The sequence below is a fragment of the Capra hircus genome, chromosome 3, assembly GCF_001704415.2.
Source record: "Capra hircus breed San Clemente chromosome 3, ASM170441v1, whole genome shotgun sequence".
NCBI classification, from domain to species: Eukaryota; Metazoa; Chordata; class Mammalia; order Artiodactyla; family Bovidae; genus Capra; species Capra hircus.
Window position 1 is genome coordinate 104,647,113 of NC_030810.1, and position 20,527 is coordinate 104,667,639.

At 53.3% G+C, this 20,527-nt stretch overlaps 1 protein-coding gene across 1 annotated transcript; it reads left to right on the forward strand.

Moving 5' to 3' along the window:
• EFNA1 (ephrin A1) lies at positions 12,573 to 19,566 on the forward strand. Its single transcript, XM_018046228.1, has 5 exons — positions 12,573 to 13,169; positions 16,894 to 17,189; positions 18,197 to 18,262; positions 18,429 to 18,479; positions 18,653 to 19,566. The coding sequence occupies exons 1-5, from the start codon at positions 12,718 to 12,720 to the stop codon at positions 18,763 to 18,765; spliced, it is 978 nt and encodes a 325-aa protein (XP_017901717.1). The 5' UTR covers positions 12,573 to 12,717; the 3' UTR covers positions 18,766 to 19,566.

The following is a 20,527-nucleotide window of genomic DNA, read 5'->3' on the forward strand; positions in this document are numbered from 1 at the left end:
TGCGACCCCAGGAATCACAGCACGCCAGGCCTCCCTGTCTATCAGCAACTCCCGGAGTTCACTCAGACTCACGTCCATTGAGTCGGTGATGCCATCCAGCCATCTCATCCTCTGTTGTCCCCTTCTCCTCCTGCCCCCAATCCCTCCCAGCATCAGAGTCTTTTCCAAAAAGTCAACTCTTTGCATGAGGTGGCCAAAGTACTGGAGTTTCAGCTTTAGCATCAGTCCTTCCAAAGACATCCCAGGGCTGATCTCCTTCAAAATGGACTGGTTGGATCTCCTTGCAGTCCAAGGGACTCTCAAGAGTCTTCTCCAACACTGCGGTTCAAAAGCATCAATTCTTCGGTGCTCAGCCTACTTCACAGTGCAACTCTCACATCCATACATGACCACAGGAAAAACCATAGCCTTGACTAGACGGACCTTAGTCAGCAAAGTAATGTCTCTGCTTTTGAATATGCTATCTAGGTTGGTCGTAACTTTTCTTCCAAGGAGTAAGTGTCTTTTAATTTCGTGGCTGCAATCACCATCTGCAGTGATTTTGGAGCCCCCCAAAATAAAGTCTGACACTGTTTCCCCATCTATTTCCCATGAAGTGATGGGACCAGATGCCATGATATTCGTTTTCTGAATGTTGAGCTTTAGGCCAACTTTTTCACTCTCCTCTTTCACTTTCATCAAGAGGCTTTTTAGTTCCTCTTCACTTTCTGCCATAAGGGTGGTGTCATCTGCATATCTGAGGTTATTGATATTTCTCCCAGCAATCTTGATTCCAGCTTGTGTTTCTTCCAGTCCAGCGTTTCTCATGATGTACTCTGCAGATAAGTTAAATAAGCAGGGTGACAATATACAGCCTTGACATACTCCTTTTCCTATGTGGAACCAGTCTGTTGTTCCATGTCCAGTTCTAACTGCTGCTTCCTGACCTGCATACCGATTTCTCAAGAGGCAGGTCAGGTGGTCTGGTATTCACATCTCTTTCAGAATTTTCCAGTTTATTATTATCCACACAATATAATTTGCACACAATAACAGTCATATGATTGACTTTCTCAACAAATGTATTCACCCCTGTAATCACCACCCAGTCAAGATAAAGAACATTTCTATCTCCCAAGAGACTTCCTTCATGCCTCTCTTCCAGTCAGTATCCCCAGCCCCACCCTCAGCCCCTATCCCAGGAAACCACTGAGCTGCTTTCTGTCCCTGTAGATTACCTACCAGTTCTAAAGTCAATTAGAAAAGACCTTGATTCATTGGAAAAGACCCTGATGCTGGGAAAGATTGAAGGCAGGAGGAGAAGGGAACGACAGAGCATGAGATGGTTGGGCGGCATCACCGACTCAATGGACATGAGTTTGAACAAGCTCCAGGAGTTGGTGATGGACAGGGAGGCCTGGGGTGCAGTCCATGGGGTCACAAAGAGTGGGACATGACTGAGGGACTAAACTGAGCTGAAAGTTAATTAACCTTTTCTGGAGGGGCACTGTCACTGGCTGGGCGGTGTCAGGCATTGCCTCCCTGCCAGCACCCTCCCCTTCTCCAATTCTACAGAGGACCCAGGTGCATCTAATGACACATGGGTTGTTATTTTTCTTTTTTGGAAGGACAAGGAGGAAAGAGTTCTGTTTAAAACAGGAGTGTGGGAAGAGATAGAGACTAGTTGGAGGGAGGAGGAGGTCTCGGGTCCATCCTTGCCTAGTAGAAGGGCAGGGGCAGAAGACAGATAACTGGGTTTGATAAGGGCTTTGATAAGGAAGATAGTGATGGACAGGGAAGCCTGGTGTGCTTCTGACATAGACACTTAGTGAGTGAACAACAACAACAAAGGGCCTTTGGTGCCTTGGGGTTGATTCCAGGCCTTTGGTGACTAAGCTGAGCATAGAATTGGAGAGAGGGCCCACCCCTCACCCGCCTTGCCAGGGACCCAGCTCTGCCTGGAGCTGAGGATTGACAGCTGTGTCCTCGGCCCCCTCACTGTTATCCTTGGCTGCCCTGGCCTGGGGCAGATCTCTTTGCCTGAGCTTTCTGCTGAGGGGCTGGGCTGGGCTGCTGTGGCAGGAGGGGCTGCAGCAGGTCACTCACCAAGAGCCTTGTGTGTACCCTGGGGCTGGCAATCACCAAAGCAGCTGGGAAAGAACACCTCACAGGAGAGCCCTTGCTGGAGGGGCTGAACAAGCGCCCCAAAGGCTCCGTGGCAAAGCTGCTGTCCTCAGAGAGGCGTATGGCAAGGTGGCAAATATGCCAACCATCCTCAGCCTAGCCCCAGGGAAGCCTGTCGGGCCTCATACACTGAAGTAGTTGCGGAATGAAAAGTGAAGAACTGACTCACCAAACAACATCATGTGGAAACGCCAGCGGCCTTTCTCAGGGACCTTCCCCATCCCCTGATGGAGGTGACACTGGAGAGGAGAGGGAGATGCCCGCCGCCCCACACCCTACCAGCAGCAAAGCCCTGCACCCAGCAGGACATCTGCAGCGCGGCGTGCACAGACACGGTGATGAGCCCACGTGCAGCGCCCCGTGGGCACCATCAGCAATATTTGAGGGGGACTTAGCAGGGGGCTGGAGGTCCAATGTCAGCAGGTAGGAGCCAGAGCCAGTTGTGTTGGAATTCATTACTGTCACTGTGAGCCCTCTGTAATAAAAATCATAATTACCATCATAATAGCTAATCCTGAGGTTTTTCCATATGCCAGACATACCAGCTTTTCTAAGTACTTTGCATACATTATCTCATTTAATCCTCTCCGTGATTCTTTGGGTGGGCCCTGTTATTATCATCCTCATTGAATTAAAAGAGGAAACTGAGGCACCAGGGTCACATCCTACTAAGTGACAGTTAGAATTTGAATCTCCAAAGCCCAAGCTCTTAGCTTGGGTGAGGCCTGGGAACAGGATCTCACAACTTCTTCCAATACCTCTCAGCCTCTTCCCACTGTCATCTCCCTACCTGCCTCCACTCACAAATAGCTGTTCCTCCCTTGGCCAAGACGAACTCCTACCCTCCCTCCTGAACCCCATCCCCACACATGCTTCCTGGGGCCTGCTTATTCAGTTTCCACGATGTATTTCCAGGCCCTCTCCAACAGTTTTCTTCTCTTTATCTATAACTGGGCCCAGATTTCTCCATTCAAAAAAGATCCTTCCCTCCATTCTGAAAACCTCTCAAGCTACCAAGCTCCTCTTGAGGAAATCTGCTTGTGTGCTTGCCCAGTGTCCATTTTCCCTTCTGGGAACAGAAGCCCAGTTTTCCTGTGGGACCCCCAGTTTCATCCTCAGTCCACCTCCCAGGTCTGTTAGCCAGCCAGTGTCTCGAGCCTGTCCCAGCCTGTCCCAGCCTGCCACAGTACAGTAGCCCCCAGCCACAGGGATTGGTCTGGGGATGGGAATGTGATCCAATGAAGACAATGCGAGTTCTCTTTGGGCTCTTACTGAAACATTAAAGATGTTCTCCTTTGGGGATGACTACGGTGATGGGATGCTCGCCTGAAGCCTGCATTTGGCCTTCCTGACAAATACACCTGGGCTCCCTCACTCTTTCATGATTCCTGCCTGGCTCCCTGCTGGCACTGTTCAAGTTAGCTCTCCACCGTCTCACATCAATTCCAGGGCATCAAACCCTAATCCTCTGCTTCATCACCACACTTCTAGCTCAAAGCACTGTCCTCAGGCTCAGTCCCTAGTAAGAAACTTCTCAATCCATTCTCCAGGCTTTTCCAAGCACTTTAAACTTAACCTCCTGAAACAGAGCGTCTCCCAAAGTACACATCTGCAAATGACCCCTCTAGTCTCCCAGGCTTTAGACCTTGTTATCATCAGCAACTCGCTCTGTACCCATCCAGGTTCTGGCTTGCCAGTGACAGAAACTGACTACTTAAAGCAGAAAAAATGATTTATTGGGAGGAATTCCAGTAGTTCACACAGTGGACGGAAAGGCTGGGAACCTACCTTGGGAGATGGGCAGGGATCAAAGCACATGGGGCAGCCCAACGTAGAGAACTACAGCCAGGATCAAAGGAAGGGTCTAAGAAGAAATGAATTCTGACTCCTCACATCTCTGGGCCCTTCCTTTATACATAGCAAGAACCCTGGGTTGAAGCATCCGACTGACTGAGCTCTAACAGAAAAGACTGGGAGAGCAAGGATTTTATCTGGAGGCTTTCACGGCCCTGCCTCCCACCTGGGCTCCACATGCTGAACTAACAACTCTTGTCCTTCTGCTGCCTCCAAACAGCTGCTATGTCATGCAGAGATAATTTCCAGAGTGGTCTGTGCCCCCAGTGGGCTGCACTAGTGGCCTCTCTCTAGAAACAGTGGGATAGTATGGTGCAGTGGTTAAATCAGGATCCACCAGCCCAATTGCCTTGTTTCAGATTCTCGCTTCACCACTTACCAGCTGTGTGACCTGGGGAAGTTAGGAACTTCTCTGTGCTTTCACTTCGCTCATTTGTAAAATGAAGGGATGATAATACTCCTGATCTCTTATGATGATTGCGAGGTGTAAGGGTTTAATGTACGCAGAGTGCTTCCAATGAGCCTGGGATGGAAAACATGTTCATAAACGCGAGCTGATATTATTTCCAGGGCAACCTGCCCACTATCCACTCCCAGGTCTCCAAACCTCCCCTCTCTCTCTGCCTTCCCTCAGGCTAGGGTGGATTCCCCAAGGAAACACAACCCCCTCCCTCCGCTTGTCTCTGAGGCCATACTGGTTTGCCTGCTCCAGCCCAGTCTGGACTGTCCTCAGTCCAGTTAAAAGCAGTTTCCCTATGAGCCACACCGCCACAGGGCCTCCTCCAGGATGTCTGTCCAGACGCCTCCTGACACGGGGACTCACACCCACGTGAGCAGCTCTTTCTTCAGTCACACAGCACTGGGTCAGAGGGCAGCGGAAGCACACCCTGAGGTGTTTAGCACTTTCCGCCTGTATTCCCGGGATTTGCCCACCCCTGCCCCTCCTCTCCGTGCGGCTCCAGCCCCCTTCCCTGTGCCCAGCCCCGAGCTGTGTCACCCTTCCATGCTGGTGCCTTTCTCCCATCATTCATCAATCCCTACACCTCTTTAAGACCCAGCTCAGGATCCCTAGGACCCAGCAGTGACTGACCCACAGTCAGCGGATGAAGAGGGTGAAGGAGGGGACAAGATGGAGACGGGGGAGCAGTAAACAGGGAAGGGGACAGATTCACTCCCCGTCTCCTTCCCCTTGCCCCTGCAGGTTGGGGAGAGAGGCCTGTACTGTCTCCCTGGGCATGGAATGCCCTTGCCCACCATCTCTACCCGGGGAACCCTCAAAAGGATTTTTTCCCCCATTCACCTCTGCCCCCCTGCACCTCAGAGCCCTTGGCTGCTGTGTCCCTCCGGCATTTATCAAGTACTGCCTGGCAGAACAAATATTTGTGTTCCTAAGACTCCTCCCCCCTTGCCTTTCCTGGCTCCCCCTCTTCACCCCCATTTCTTCACAGCACATTTCTCACCAGTCAGCCCAGGTAAAGAAAAGCACACACCAGTCCTTACTGACAGTCTGGTCCCCCAGGCTTAGCACCAGGCCCCTCACAGCTGTCATTTCCTTTGATCCAAATAATTTTTTTTTTAAAAGGAAAAAAAGCAGTCTTGCCCCCATTTTACAGATGAAAACAATGGAGGCTCCATGTCATCAAACATCTTTTCCAAGTTCTCACAGCTAGGACTCAGACCCAGCTCTCGAGGGCACTGCTCTCTCTCCTGCTCACAGGTTGCCTTACCCAGCTTTCCCTGCAGTGCCTCGGTGCTTAGTCACTCAGTCGTGTCCGACTCTTTGCAGCCCCATGGACTGTAGCCCGCCAGGCTTCTCTGTCCATGGGATTCTCCAGGCAAGAATACTGGAGGGGCTAGTCATTCCCTTCTCCAGGGGCTCTTCCCGACTGAGATCAAACCCACATCTTCAGGGTCTCCTGCATTGGCAGTTGAGTTCTTTACTACTGAGCTACCTTGGAAGCCCGTGCAGTGCCTAACAGAGTACCTAATAAACAAACACCTGACCTCAAAAAATGTTTGGTGAAGTAGAAAGTGAGCCATTTTCTGGACATCTACTGCCTGCAGGGACCGGCCAGGGCGGGCTGCAGCCCTGGAAGACGGATCCCATCAGCCTGACCCAGGCCCCTCCCCTCTCACCTCCCTCTTCCCCATCTCTCCCAAGGGCTCCGGGGAGGGAAGGAGCTGTCCCTCTACACCCTCTTCCTTTCCCTTCTCCATACATACTCCCCTCCTTTTGCCCACAGCAAATTCAGCACTTTGGGCCCAGGGCCTTTCCTTTATACCCAGGACAGTTGGGCAGTGAGGTGTGGGGAAGGAATAAGGTGGTGTGAACCCAGCCTTACTGAGGCTACCCCTGCCCTCTGGATGCTGAATACCATCATCTTTCCGAGCCTCAGTTTCCTCAACTAGTCAGTGATGGCCTTTGCCTGCCTCAAAATGTGTAGGAGTCTATAAAGGTGAAATAGTACGTGATAAAATACACAGCTGAAAACACTGGAAGATCGTAAAATGTTACACAAACGTAAGGGGTTCCAAGCTGGCTGTCACATGGGCATTAAACTATAACCTCTCCAAGATATTTACCATAAAAATTTCCAGAGCCATGGGGAAAAGAACTGTGAAGTGTGCTTGCTCCTAAGGCTTAACTTCTATGAGTGATTTTGTTTTTCATTTGTGCTTCTCCAAGTTTTCTGCATTGATCATGTATTTCTTCCATAATTAGAAAAAAAAAGTTACATAAAAATAATACCTCTGGGGAAAGAAAAAAGTAATACCTCTGAAATAAAAGTGTCTAAACTCCCGCTTTTACACTATGTTATAGTGAAAGACTGGGGAGAAGGGAGGTATAGGCGGACAGAGGAGTAGAAATGAGGTTTATCATCAGCCGATAAACCTGGGGTAAATGTCTTCCTGCCCACCCTCACCTGGCTTTTCTACCCCAGAGAACCCAGGCTGAGTAGCTGGGAAGGAAGAATTTCTTTCCGGTTAGAATCACAGGGCAAGGATTCCTGGCTCCCATCCCCCACTGCTGCCCTTAGACACCTCCACCTGGAAATTCCACTGACCCTTCAAATGCAACACGTCTGCACAGGCACTGTTCAGTGCTCATCCCTGCTCCCAGGCTAACAAGACCCCTGTTTCTTTGGGGAAGAGAGCAGATTCCATTCAGGGGAGGGGGCCCCAGGCTCATCCCCAGCCCTTCAGAACAGTCGCTTCTCCTTCACAGATGCTGGTGTAGCCATGGACACAGCTCTGTCCCCTGAGAGTAAGCTGTCTAGAAAGCTGCTAGGACAGATTTTCTTATCAGATAAAAAGAGCTCCTTAGGAAGAGAAACTCTCTTGCTCCCCGCCGCCCCCCACCACCCCCGCCTTCATCCTGTGGCTCCTGTAGCTCAAATGTAGCTCGTAACCAGAGTCATGAGGACAGCAGGGCAGAGAGGCAGACAGCATTGGGTCTTTGACGACACTGTTGAGCTGCTGACCCACATCAAAAGACTTTGGTGTGGGGGAAACATAAACCATCTTTTTATTATTATTTTTGGCCACGCCATGCAGCTTGTGAAATCTCAGTTTCCGGATGAGAGATTGAATCTGGGCCATGGCAGCGAAAGCGCAAAATTCTAATCACTGGACCTGCAGAGAAGTCCCCAAACCTCTTGTTTAAACCGCTAGAAGTTGGGCGTTCTGTTATGCAGCCGAAATCACTCCTAAAGATACAATGTCCAAAACTTTCCTCTTCATTTGTCCCTCCTGGGTCTGCCCCTGGCCTCCACGTCCTGTATGTCAGTGGCACTCCCACCCACCGGGCATCCCAGACTCCTCCCTATCTCCCGCCTGTGGCTCCTCCAACTCTGTTTCGTCTGCCCTCTGCTCTCCCCTCTCTGCCCCTCCTCACTCCACCAAACACCTGCAGCTCAGGCCTAACCAGCACCCCTGCCTCTGAGCTTCCTCTTCTACTCACATTCTGTTAACTGCGGTGATTTCCCTAAAACACAAATCTGATGTTTCCTACTTAAGCATCTATGGACTACAGAATAATGCTCATGATCCTGGGCATGGCATTTAAGGCCCTTGGCAACATGGCCCCAAACCACTTTCTGCTTTCATCTCCTGCCACACTGCCCCAGACCCGTTCTGTAATTTCAGCTATACCAGAGTATTCACTGCACAACTCTCACCTCTCTACTTGTGCTTCTTGTTCCCTTATCCCTGAATGTGAATTTCTACTTATCTTTCAAAACCCATTTCAAATATCTCCTCCAGAATCAGCCAGGCTGGCAAAGACTCAAAGGCAGGCAGAGGAAAAAACATATATATCCCCTTCCTTGTGAAGCACTCCTGACCCCAAAGAAACATCCTTCCTCTGTGATCCCATGGCCTGTTGTTCCATTTATACCTCTACTATAATCCTTATTTTATATTCTCAGTATATATCTGCAAGCAGATTAGATTCCTTTAGGACAAAGATATGTTTCAGAGCCCCCAGGACTTCCCAGTACAGAAGTTGATGTAAGAGACTAATTAATTTTTGGTGGACGAGGCAGCATTAAAAACAAAAACAAAAACAAAAACCTTCCTGTTGCTTTCTAGGCAGAAATTACGGCCCTTAACACTACTCCTCCCATCTCCCTCCCACTCCCCATCCTGCCCAACCTCCTTTTCCCTGCAGGGGACTCCCAAGGGAAGAATTCCATCTTCTCCCAGAGTTTGGCCCTCTTTTGAGTTGGATGTGGAGGAGAGATAGATCCATTAGGTTCTAGCCAAAAGAATCTGGTTTTGGTTTGGCAATATCAAAAGTATTTCCCAAGGGTTCGATCCCTTGGTTGGGAAGGTCCCCTGGAGGAGGGCACAGCAACCCACTCCAATGCTCTTGCCTGGAGAATCCCATGGAGAGAAGAGCCTGGAAAGCTGCAGTCCATCCAGGGTTGTATAGAGTTGGACACAACCGAAGCGACGTAGCACACACACATATCCATGAAATTCTCCAAAATCCAGATAATCTTATGCTCCGGTATCATCTGAAACTGCAAGCTCCAGTAGAAGAGGGCCCTCACCGACTGTCTTCCACTGAGGATCCAGCCCCAGTTCAGAGCCTGGTCCAGAGCAGCTGTGCCACAAGAACTTGTTGAGTGAAAGTCAACCTCAGAGTTATTTGCAAGTTCTAGGAAACAGTCAACTCGATTGCTCAGTGGCTGAGGACTACTTGAATGTGGGGATGTGTTTATTTATCTCTACTCTGCCCCATTACAACAGCAATCTCTGAACCATTCAAAGAACACTATGCTGTGGTTAAAAATACTGTTTACAAAGAGGTTATACATGAAAATATTTTCTGTCATAAAGTTAAAGGGCAGAAAAAGAATTACACAATAGAAGTGAATCATATTTAACACAATTCCTAAAGACAAAGAAGCAAAACCTCATAGACTAAAGGCTGGCAGGGAAGGGTTGAAGATATTCACAGTAGCTGGTAGCTCCCCTTATTCTCCTGTCCTCTTTTTCAACTTTTGAAAAACACACGCACATATCACTAATAAAATGGGAAACATACACTTTTTTTTTTTTTTTAAGATGTGGGGAGTGGGGCAGAGGCTGCTCCAAGCTCAGGATCACCTTCCCTGCACCCTCCCCATCACCTCACTGCCCAGGTTAGCTGTGCCCCAAGGCCTTGTGGTTTGGTCCTTCCCCACCCCAAACCACAGGGGGCTCAGCAAGGGAGTAGCAATCAAGTAGCTCCGCCTGTTCCACAGTGGAGACGGTACCTCCAGGCCAACAGTGCCCCCATAGGTGGACAGCACCTCCCTCCAGAGGCCAAGCCTCCCCCAGAGCACTCAGAGAGTTAATCTGTCTCTGAGGAATTCCCAGAAAGGACTCATAAGGGGAATTTCCCAGACAGGCAGGCAGACAGACAGACACCTCAGACAGCTCCCCTCCACTGAGCCCAGATGTTCGCCTGAGGGTGGTGGTGCTGAGAGCCAACACAGGCGCACGACTTTGTGGTGAGAGGTAACCCAAAGCAAGAACCAAGACTAGACCCGCCTGGGCAGGCTGGGGGCTGCGACGAGGGAGGGCACTGGGCTAACTTGGTCTTGGTCTGCAGGTCCGTCTCCGAGCCAAAGTCCCTTCTGTCTCGGTCTGGATCGCTCAGTGCCTGCAACTCTCCTCCCAGTCCACCAGGTGTCGCAGCGGCTCTCGAAGTGTCCAGGCAGCGCGAGTGCGCATTGTGGCTCTGAAATCTCGGCTTTTCCACTTAGCAAGTTTGTTGATAAATGGTGGCTTGTCTGTTTCCCCTATTGGCCTAAGGATTAACCAAGGGCCAGGGTTTTATCCTAAACGCAGTCTTATCCTCGGTGTTCATCACAACAGCCAGGATCTAGAGGCGCCCCATTAGTTTGCATGAAAGATCCCCGTACGCACAAACCCAGGAATAGAAGAGTGATGAGCTCCAAGCCTTAAGAGAGACTATTGGGGACAGTGCCAAGCTGGGGAAAGAGGGCTCCGCGTTCCGTTCGTGTGCCCAGAATTTCCCCCCACCTCTTCTCCACCCGAGTTGCTCCAGTCCTAGACGCAGGCAGGGCGGGAACGGACGTGGCCCCGCCGGGCTGGGCCGAGCGAGCCCGAACCTGCCCAGTCTGAGCGGCGCAGCCCAGGGACCCCACACGTTCCTGCCCAGAAATCCCGGCGGTCAAAAAAACTGGGGAGGGGGGATGTACCCCAAACCGTCTCCTCCAGGGGGCAGTTGTGGACCACCCTCTCTGAAGAACCACCATCACCCCTTCCGGTTTCTTTTCAGAGCAGTACGTCTTGCAGAAGTAACACTGAATAGTGATTTCACTTACTCAACAAATATTTCTTGACCGCCTACTACGTGTGCTAGGTGCTATGCCAGGCGCTGGCAATACAGCAGTGAACAAGCAAAAACCCCTGCCCTCGTGGGACTTCGAGCCTTCGGGACAAGAGCAGGGGGATGGGGTTATCTAGCCGGGGACACGTGAGCGGACGACACCCAGGTGTACTCCCAAGTGAGCAAAACGCGCGTGAGGTGCACTGCCCTGGGGCTGGTCGGCGGGTAGACTTCGGCCCCGGCGGGAGGGGTGGCTGCACTTGGGATAAACGCGTGGCCGGGCACGTCGCCTGGGGCAGGTGCGTGCGAGGGGGTGGGGGCCTTGCGCAAAGCCTGGCCCAGACCTGGCCGTAGGGTTACCCGGCCAAATACCTAATCCGCGCGGGGGTAAATATTTATCCTACGCGCGACGAATCGAAACGAGTCGGGCCTCCAGCAGCCTGAGCCCCACGCGGGGTGGGACCCGCCCGGGCCCTCCCTCAACCCCAGGCTCCCCCTCAACGCCAGGCTCCTCCCCGGCAGGGGTCAGCGCCCGACTAGCTGCGGCGTCCCGGCACCGCCCCCCTCCCCCCCCAGCTAATTACAGGCGTTGTGGCCAGGCCTGTAAAAGAAGAGGATGAAACAGCTTGGGCACTGGGGAAGCTGGGCCCGAGGTTCTAGGGGCAGAATGGGGGAAAGGCGGCGGGGGGGCGGGTCTGCAGGTTCCCGCTTTGCGCAGCCGCGTGGAAGGGCTGGCCAGGGGTGCACACAGACTCGCAAAATCAACTCTGGGCTGGCATACAGTCACACAATCGCACACAGGAACCACCAAAGGCACGCAGGCACACAGCACTGGGACCTCCAGCTCCAGATTCTCTGTCTCTCTCTCACACACACACACACACACCCCTAATCAAACACCTGCCCGCCCTCTCCGCCCCGAGAGCTGGGAGGCAGACACCCCACCCCCCAATCCCCCACTCCAGACGGCAGCAGACCCCAGCGGAGAGAGGAGCCCCGAGAGGCGAATTCCAGCGGGTTTGTTTACACGGCTCGGGGGGAGGGGGCCGAGTTGGATACTGGGGCCCGATGGACTGGAAGACCCAGCCCAAACTGGGCCAGACACAGCCGCCACCCAGCCTGGGACGCCGCGCACAAACACCCCTTCCGGGCCTTCAGCCCGCAGCCCCGGCTCGCCAGTGCACGTTTCCCCCTCCTCTTCACACACTGTTCACAGACATTAGCATACGTTCGTCAAAGTTTCACACGCTTCCCCACAGGCGGCTGTGATACTACTCACAAATGTTTTCACGCTTGCGCGCCATCACACGTATTTACACATGCCAGATGCACGTGTGGTTTCAGTTTGTCACCCTTCAGGCCGAGATTCTCAGTCCATATTCAAAGTCTGTTCGCATGGTACACACGTGTCGGCGCGCACACACACACACAGGTCACTAGTGCCCTTTGGAGCCCTAGAAACAAGAGCGAACCCCCTCGGGGGCCCACGAACCCTTGTTCCTCCCTCTCACAGGCACTGACGGTCAGAGGCGCCCTTAGCCCTAGCCGCACACGTTACACACTTGATCACACACAGGGTCGCACTTTATTCCCGGCATCTAGGCGATGACACAATCTCCCGAACAAAGACAACATTGACAGACCCAACAAAAACAAACAGCCTCGTGTGTGGGGAGGGGCAGCCGAGCAGAGTCCGGGAAGGGGGTGGGTAGGAGGAAAGTGTGGGAACGCGGGCGCCCAAGCCCGGGCGTACAAGGCTCGGGAAAGGCGCGGGACCTGTCCACAACCTCGCACCCGCCAAGATCGGCGCGCGGCGCCGCCAGCCAGGCCAAGCACCCGCAAGTTCGCAGACCCGCATGTGGAATGCGTTCCCTTCTCCCGCGCGCAGACCCACAAAGCTTCACGCGGACCCACGAGTGAGCAAACACAGCGCCGAGCAGATTTACCGGGCCGAGGTGCGCGCTCCGCTCCCCTCCCCCTGCTCTCCCCTCCCCTCCCCTCCTCCACCTCCCCAGCCCCCAGGCCCCCGGCAGCCGCGCGCCGGGCGGGGCGGGGGCGGGGCGGGGTGTCGGGCGGCGCCGGCCCAAAAGGCGGAGTCGCGAAGCGGGGAGGCCAGAGCTGCGAGCGCCGTGCTGACTGCGCTGCCGAGAAACCCTGCGGGAATCCAGACTCGGAGGAGCCCCTCGTCCCCGCCCGGCCTGGCCAGGCCCCGCGCTATGGAGTTCCTCTGGGCCTCTCTCTTGGGTCTGTGCTGCAGTCTGGCCGCTGCTAACCGCCACACCGTCTTCTGGAACAGTTCAAACCCCAAGTAAGCCCGAGTCACCGGCCGACAGCCTGGACGCCCGGTTGGCACCGCTCCCCCCTTCCAGGTTAACTGTCCCGCCCGGCCCCTAACCTGAGTCTTGGGGAGGTGACCAGCGGCGGGAGGGCTCCCATAGATTTCTCGACCATAACCAGGAGTTCCACCCCAGGGCAGGGCCCTGCCCGCATCTGCTTGCACCGTAGGGTCTCTGCCCCTCTTTTCCTTCCCTCTGCTACAGCTGTTACTTCTGTTAGGTGGGAAGTTAGACATGAGCCACAACGGGAGGCCTCGCTGAAAGGGATGCAAGCTGATCTCTAAAATCCATCCCAGACACACCCAGGAGAGCTCACTGATGTGCTACAAAAAAACCACAGAGACCTTTCAACGCCTGCACATGCGCCCTAGGCACACAGTGGATACAAAATAACCGCAGGGGCTTCTCCGAGTAACCTTAGGCAGTTAGGAGCCCAGTAAGAGCTCATGAATATTCTACATCTAAGTGTAACAGACCAAATTATGGGAAGACAAAAACAACACAGCCTGCTGTTACATGACTTACAATTGTCCATCGGCCTTGAGTGTATGCCCGTTTGCGTTCCCTTTCATTCACTGGTGGTGGGTACAAGCTCTGCTTTGGACCCGCCATAACCAAAAGGAGAAGACTGGACGTATGAAAGGGGGAAGCCTTACCGGAAGGGTAAGGAAGGCTCTTTTGAGGATCAGTCTGCTCCAATGTCTTAGGAGTGTCTGTGTAGTAAAAGATCTGTCCGCTTGAGCTGAACTGAGCTGTAACTTGTCTGTTGCTCTACACCCTTTAGACTGTCAGTCCTTTTGAGGCTGAACACCTCCTGCCTCTGGCAGGGGCACTCTCTCTGACCTTCAGGGCTCTTATTCGAAGCCCTTCCACCACAAAGGCCCCTATGTATTTGGGCATTTACCTACAGTGACAGGTCTTGACATCCGGAGTAAGAAGAATTCTTAGAGTAATCCTGGAAAGACCCTTCAGGAAGGACCTGGGCTTGCCTGAATGCAGTGTTTATTCTGATTTTAAGGTGTCCCTGGAATGCCCACCCCGCCCACCAAGGGTCTTCTGAGGTGGCAGGAGTGAGGCATATGCTGTGTGTGGGTAGGCTTGAAGGAGTCACCTGTATCTGTGGTTCAGGTAGTAAAACTGAAAAGAAGGGGAGAGACAGAGGTCATGGGGATGGTTCCGGAGGACAGGAAGGGGTTAAAAGAGTTACAAAGGGCTCTGGGCGGGAAGGAGTTAATTTCTCCTGGGCAGCTTTAGGGCTGTGAGGCAAATGGTACCGGGAGGAAGAAGCTCCCATCGGATTCTTTGTTCTTGAGTTTTCTGAAGTTAGGGGAACAATATTTGTGGGAAAACAGGAGAGGTGGGTAGGGTAGAGTAAGGAGAGGAGAGCTAGGCAACTTGGGGTCAGGGGAAAACACTCGACTTGGCTGGGCCACCCCCAGCCCTAGCAGGCCTACCCCCCACTCCCCTCAAGAAATAGATTGTGCCAGTTTCCTCTGACCTTGGGGCAGCATTGCCTGGTGGGGGGTCTGTTGGGAAGGGAAGGAACAGACAGCTACCTGCCACGCCAAAGGGGCAATGCCCTCTTGCCCATGGGTCTGATAGGACTGTAGTCAGTGCTCCCCCATCTCACCTCTTGCGGTCTGTTCTTTGCTTCTTTGACCCAATCTTGTCCTAGAGGGAGGGAGCAAAGTCCCTGTTTATGCCCATGCCAGGTGTTGGCTGCAGGAGGAGGAGGGGACAGGAAGCCGTGAGTAGGGGGAGGACCCTGGCCTTTTCCGTTCCCAAGCTCCCAGGTTTCCTCTCTTTCAGGAAGGAGCCTCTTCCTTGCCCCCCCTCCCCGCCTTCCCTGACGCCGCTGCCCCCCTTTCCCAGATAGTGAGCAAGAGTCAAAGGAGTGCTAAGTGGAGCCGATTGTACGCCCAGGAGGAGGGTGATGGGTGCTCCCACCCAATATAACTTCTGCCCTGTCCATCTGGACACACACTGCTATGCCCAGGACTAAAGGGAAGGCAGCCCAGAGCAGTCCACAAGCAGCCAAGCCAAGCCCAGCCTGAGGGCAAGCATGAGGTGGCAGTGAGCTGGGCGGGCGCAAGGCTGGCAGGGGTGACTCAGGGCAGTGGGCATCAGCCCTGGGATCTCCAGGCCCCAGGCAGGGGGCAGCGTGGGAAGAAGGGCAGTGCCGCCTGAACTGTGCACTGGCCTCCTTAGTACTCCAGGGACAGGAACACCCCCTCTGATTCAGACCTGTCAGCTCCCTTTGCCTAAAGTGGGCACTGGGCCATCCTGAGGGTCCTGGAGGCTGACCACATTTGATGAGGGAAATTTTCACAGGTTCTCATGAATACTGGGGCGGGTGGCAGAGGTAGATGAGGAATGAGTCAGTGCCCGTCACGGGAATGGAGGAAAGACGCCAGGCCCAGAGCTGAAATACCTGTTCTGAAATGGCTTCTATGTTTATCTCTCCAGAGAGGAATTTTAAAAGCCTCTCTCTGCTCCTCTCTCTCTTTACCCCAGGGTGGGGGAAGGGCCTTGGTAAGCCTAGCCGATGCGCTAGCATGCTCCTGTAGGGCCATGACCCTCTTAAGGGTCATGCTGACTGGGCAGTGGGTGCCCACCTCAGAGGCCTTTTGGCCTAACCCCTGCCCCGACCCCCCCACCCATGCCCCTGGCTTTGGTTTGAAGCAAGTTGGCAGCCAGCTCTGCTGAGTCTCTAGCTGGCAGTGCTTGGGGGGATTCGGAGAAGCTGACGGGCTTGGGAAAGGGAGGTGGGGAGGCCCTTTTCCCCCCTACTAGGACCCCACCCAGACTGGAGCCAGGTGTCTAGAGCTGGGTGGGGGAGGGGCCGGTGGGCAGTCAGGCTGGAGCCTGTGGAGCCTGGGGGGAATGGGCTGGGGGAGGGGAGCTGGCCCCACCTTGGGAAGAAGGAGGGCCTTCTCTAGAGCTCATTTCACAGGAGGTGAATGTATGGCTTTTGGAGACAAAAGAACAAGAGAGGTTTTGGGGTGCTTTGAGAGAAGTGGACCAGGAGAGCTGAGCACTGATTTGAGAAGGGGGGGATTTGAGGGGACTGGAAGAACTGATGAAAGCAATTTAACTTGAAAGGACTGGGCATTATCTGTGGGCGTGGATGTCCTGGGTATTCGAGAAAAGTTAAGTTGAACAATATGAGATATAGTCAGTGGGTCAAGGGGAAAATGAGAGGAGTAAGAAAAGTGAAAACAGATTGTTGGGTGCCAAGCACTAGCATGGGAAAGAGAAAAGGTTACGTGGATTTTGATTACTGAATGGGCCAGGAGGGTCTCAGGCTGAGGTCTAACAGCATTTAAAGGAACAAGTGCTAGAACAGAGTTGGAGAAATATTGATAGGTAGAAGGGGGAGCTGAGCAAGTATTTAGAAGCCCATCCTTGGGTCAATATCAGGGAGGTTATGGGAAGAGCTTTGGTACCTGCAAGATACCACGTGGATGCTATAGAGGATTAGTGGCAGACAATGATGGTGAGGGGAATGTTTGGAGATAGTGGAAAGATATTTCAGAGATCAAGATCAGTAAATACTAGGAGTTAAGACTTTTTAAGAAATCTTTGGGGTAGGGTCCAGTATGAAATGTGAGGGGTCATGTAAATATTCGGAAGCTCAAAGGCTCTGGCCTGGCTTCTGAGTGACCACCCACTCTCTCCACCTTTGTGCATGCCCAGGTTTTGGAATGAGGACTACACAGTACATGTGCGGATAGATGACTACCTGGACATCATCTGTCCTCATTACGAGGATAACTCTGTGCCAGATGCGGCCATGGAGCAGTACACACTGTACCTGGTGGAGCACGAGCAGTACCAGCTGTGCCAACCCCAACCCAAGGACCCTGCCCGCTGGTTCTGTAAGAATCCCAAAGCCAAGCACGGCCCAGAGAAGCTGTCTGAGAAGTTCCACCGCTTCACAGGTTTTACCCTGAGCAAGGATTTCAAAGAGGGACACAACTACTACTACATCTGTGAGTACCCGCGAGGCATGCACACAGGTCCACAGACTCGGGGACACACCTGACATGATGCACACACTTCAGCACATGCTTAGTGGGGAGGCAAGCAGCAGACAGCCCCTTCCAATCCTGAATTCTATTTTTATTCATTCCCATTATAAATGCAGAGTGAGCTTCTACTGTGTCTTGGGCACTCTGCTTGGCACTATCGTCACAGAGATAAATAAAACACTGCAGGGTCTCTGTCCTCCAGAATCTAGAAAGGGACATATATCTATTAATACCATTAGAACAGGGGGATATGGTAGCTATGAGCTCAGGGGCCCTGAGAAAATGACTTGAACACCTGCCAGTCTGGGGGAAAGGGGTGCACCTCATGGAAGGCTTTCTGGGGAAGATGACCCAAGAGTTTAGGGCAAGCAGAGGAGCTGCAGACAAGAGGTCATGTACAAAGACAGCATGACATCCTCAGGGAACTCCAAATGGTTCAGACTGACTGGAGCAGGAGGGACACTTGGAAGTGGGGAGACAGGAGCCTGGAGAAGTACACAGGTTAGGGCATGGGGACCCAAGAAGTGCTAAGGACTTTATCCTGAGGGCAGATTTTAGGAACTGTAAGATCAACTTTGTGTAGAATGGATCCAGGCCTCACCCTATCAGGGGGCTTAGGGAGAGCAAGGACATGGTGGCTGGGGAAGTGGAGCATATTGTGCAGGTCACCCCAACTTCAGGCTGGGAGGAGTGGAGAACGGACTGTGGGGAAGGGACAGTGTCTGTGTTCTTTTTATCATCACTTCGAAAGTCAAGGGTTATTCCCAAGAATGGGAATTTGGACTGAACTTGGGGTAGAATATGGGCAGAAACTTTCTGGGCAAGTGGGAAGGTGAGAATCAAAGATCAGAGGGAAGAGAGGGATTAAAATGAGTAGGGACCAAGAAAGCAGGGCCAGAGGCATTTGTACTTATATTTTCTTCCAACAAAGTTTCCCTTCCTTAAAACTCTCTGGATTTATTTTGTAGCCAAGCCCATCCACAACCAGGAAGACCGTTGCTTGAGGCTGAAGGTGATGATCGCTGGCAAAATCAGTGAGTGTCAGGGTCCTGTGGGCCTTCTTTCTCCATCCTATCCTGGGCCAGGTCGAAAGATCTGGGATGGTTGGGAAATCCCGTTGCCCAGTCCAGCCAACACTCCCACTCCTTTGCTTCCTGCGTGTACCAAGTCACCTGACCTACGACCACCCTTATCTTTCAGCTCACAGCCCTCAGGCCCATGCCAATGCACAAGAGAAGAGACTTCCAGCAGGTAGGTGGCTGGAGCATATTGGGCCTGGGGCACAAAACGGGGTCTGCTTGAAGAGGCTGGGTATAAAAAGTGACTCCTTTGCCAGGCAGGGGCAGGGGAAACCTCGCTGGACTGAGGGCCAGTGCCAGCAGTAGGGCCACTCACCTTGGAGGCCTTTGCCTCTCATCTTGCAGATGACCCGGAGGTGCAGGTTCTGCATAGCATCGGTCACAGCGCCGCCCCTCGCCTCTTCCCACTAGCCTGGGCTGTGCTGCTCCTGCCATTGCTGCTGCTGCAAATCCCATGAGGGTGTGCACCACATCTATTGTAAGGATTGGAACCAGGCTGAGGAGGCAGGCGGGCCTCCCTCACCTACCTGGGGCCCCTCCCAAGGCCCCAGTCCTGGGAACCACTCCCACCACATGCTCAAGCTGCCACCCAGCAGCCTCAAAACGGGTCGATATTTAGGGTTTCAACCCTAAGGAGGTCAGAGAGCCTGACAGTGCCATTCCCCACTCCGCATCAGAGGGATGGACAAAGAAGTGGAGACAGTCCTTTCCCCTCCGTTCCTGCCCTTAAGCCAAAGAAACAAGCTAGACGGACATGGCCTCCTAAGGGCACCGTGGGAGCCGAACTGGAAAGGGCTTGGGGGTCACAAGATGGACACTGAGCTTGGCAAAGATGCCCCTTCTATGGAGAGCCAGGATGGCTCTGAAGGAAGAGCAAGAGACAGTTTCCTGCTTGGGAGCCAGGGACAGGAGAAGCAGCATGCTTGCTTGGGTTGACCCAGCATCTCCCCCAGGACTTGCCTCTGTGGAGCTGCCACAGGGAGGTCTGTAGTCAGACCCTGCATCCTCTCTCATCCTGGGACATCACTCCGCAGAGCTGCACCAGCAGGGGGGCTGTGCCAACCTGTTCTTAAGAGTGTAACTGTAAGGGCAGTGCCCATGTGCAGAGTCTATGCCTAGTCTGTAGCCTGAAGGGCAGGGCCCACAAGTACGGAATGTATATGAACTTGATGTGTGTCTATGCTGATTTCTACAACTGGAGTTTTTTTTTATACAGTGTTCTTTGTCTCAAAATAAAGGAATGTGTTTGTTTTTTTGGACATGATTTTCTGCCCCTCCTTCCTAATTTATGACCATTGAGTCCTGCTGCTTGCCAGGCTCTGCACTATATCAGTAGCAAGGGGGTTTGAAGTCTTTTTCCTCTCTCTAGAAATAATGCCTTTCACCAGCCCATAAGGGTGAGTGTTTCCTCCTCTGAGGTTTGTCTAGGACAGGAGTGCTCCCTACAGCAGTTCCAGGCTGCACCCCACTCTGGAAGTTCCTTCTGTCCAGCCGCTGCCCTACTCCCACCCTCTCAGCGCTGGGCTTCGGCATACTTACTCTTCAGGTACTCACGCTGTTGGGTGAGTCAAGGCAGCCGCTTGGAACGCCAGCTGAGGCATGCGGCCCGCCTCACAGCCCCACCAGCAAAGACGTGTGGGAGGCTGGGAGGGAAAGTTCCCAGCAGCAAGCTGGTTGGACTGGGGCGGGGGGGTGGGGGGGTGTCATTTGGCCGGTGGATTCGCCAAGTCACAGAAAGTTGGCAGTGTTGGCTGCAGGGGGAGGGCATTTCACAAAGACTCGGTGATTCCTGGCAGTTCCAGTTATTTAGGGAAGAAACCGGAAACAGGCTTCAGCAAACGGGGAAAAGTCTCCCAAACTCGGGCCAACCTGAAGCTGTGAGCTAGGGCCCTGCATCGGAAGCATGTTGAAGTCTGCCTAGCAAGCATTCGCGTTCTACCACGTGGGCTCGCTGGCCAGGGGGAAAGAGTTGAGGCTAGGGGTCTAGGTGATCCAAGGAGTAAGCAGAGAGTGCGGAGCCGCGGATGCCAGGACAAACCCGCGGAGCCTTAGGAAAGGGGCCTTCCGGAAAATAGCAACGTGAAGACCCTAAACGCGGCGCAGGGTCGGGACAGGCCCTCGGAGAGGCGGGGCCTGAGCTCGAGCTTGACGTTCTAGGGGTGGGCCAGGTTCCGGTTCAGTTTCCGGGGGGACCGCCGAGCGCACCGCCGAGCGCGCAGG

Coding starts and splice junctions, on each gene's coding strand:
- EFNA1 (XM_018046228.1), top strand. CDS start 12,718: ATGTGGAATGCGTTCCCTTCTCCCGCGCGCAGACCCACAAAGCTTCAC. Junction 17,190..18,196: donor ACACAACTACTACTACATCT/GTGAGTACCCGC, acceptor TTTATTTTGTAG/CCAAGCCCATCCACAACCAG. Junction 18,480..18,652: donor AGAGAAGAGACTTCCAGCAG/GTAGGTGGCTGG, acceptor CTCATCTTGCAG/ATGACCCGGAGGTGCAGGTT.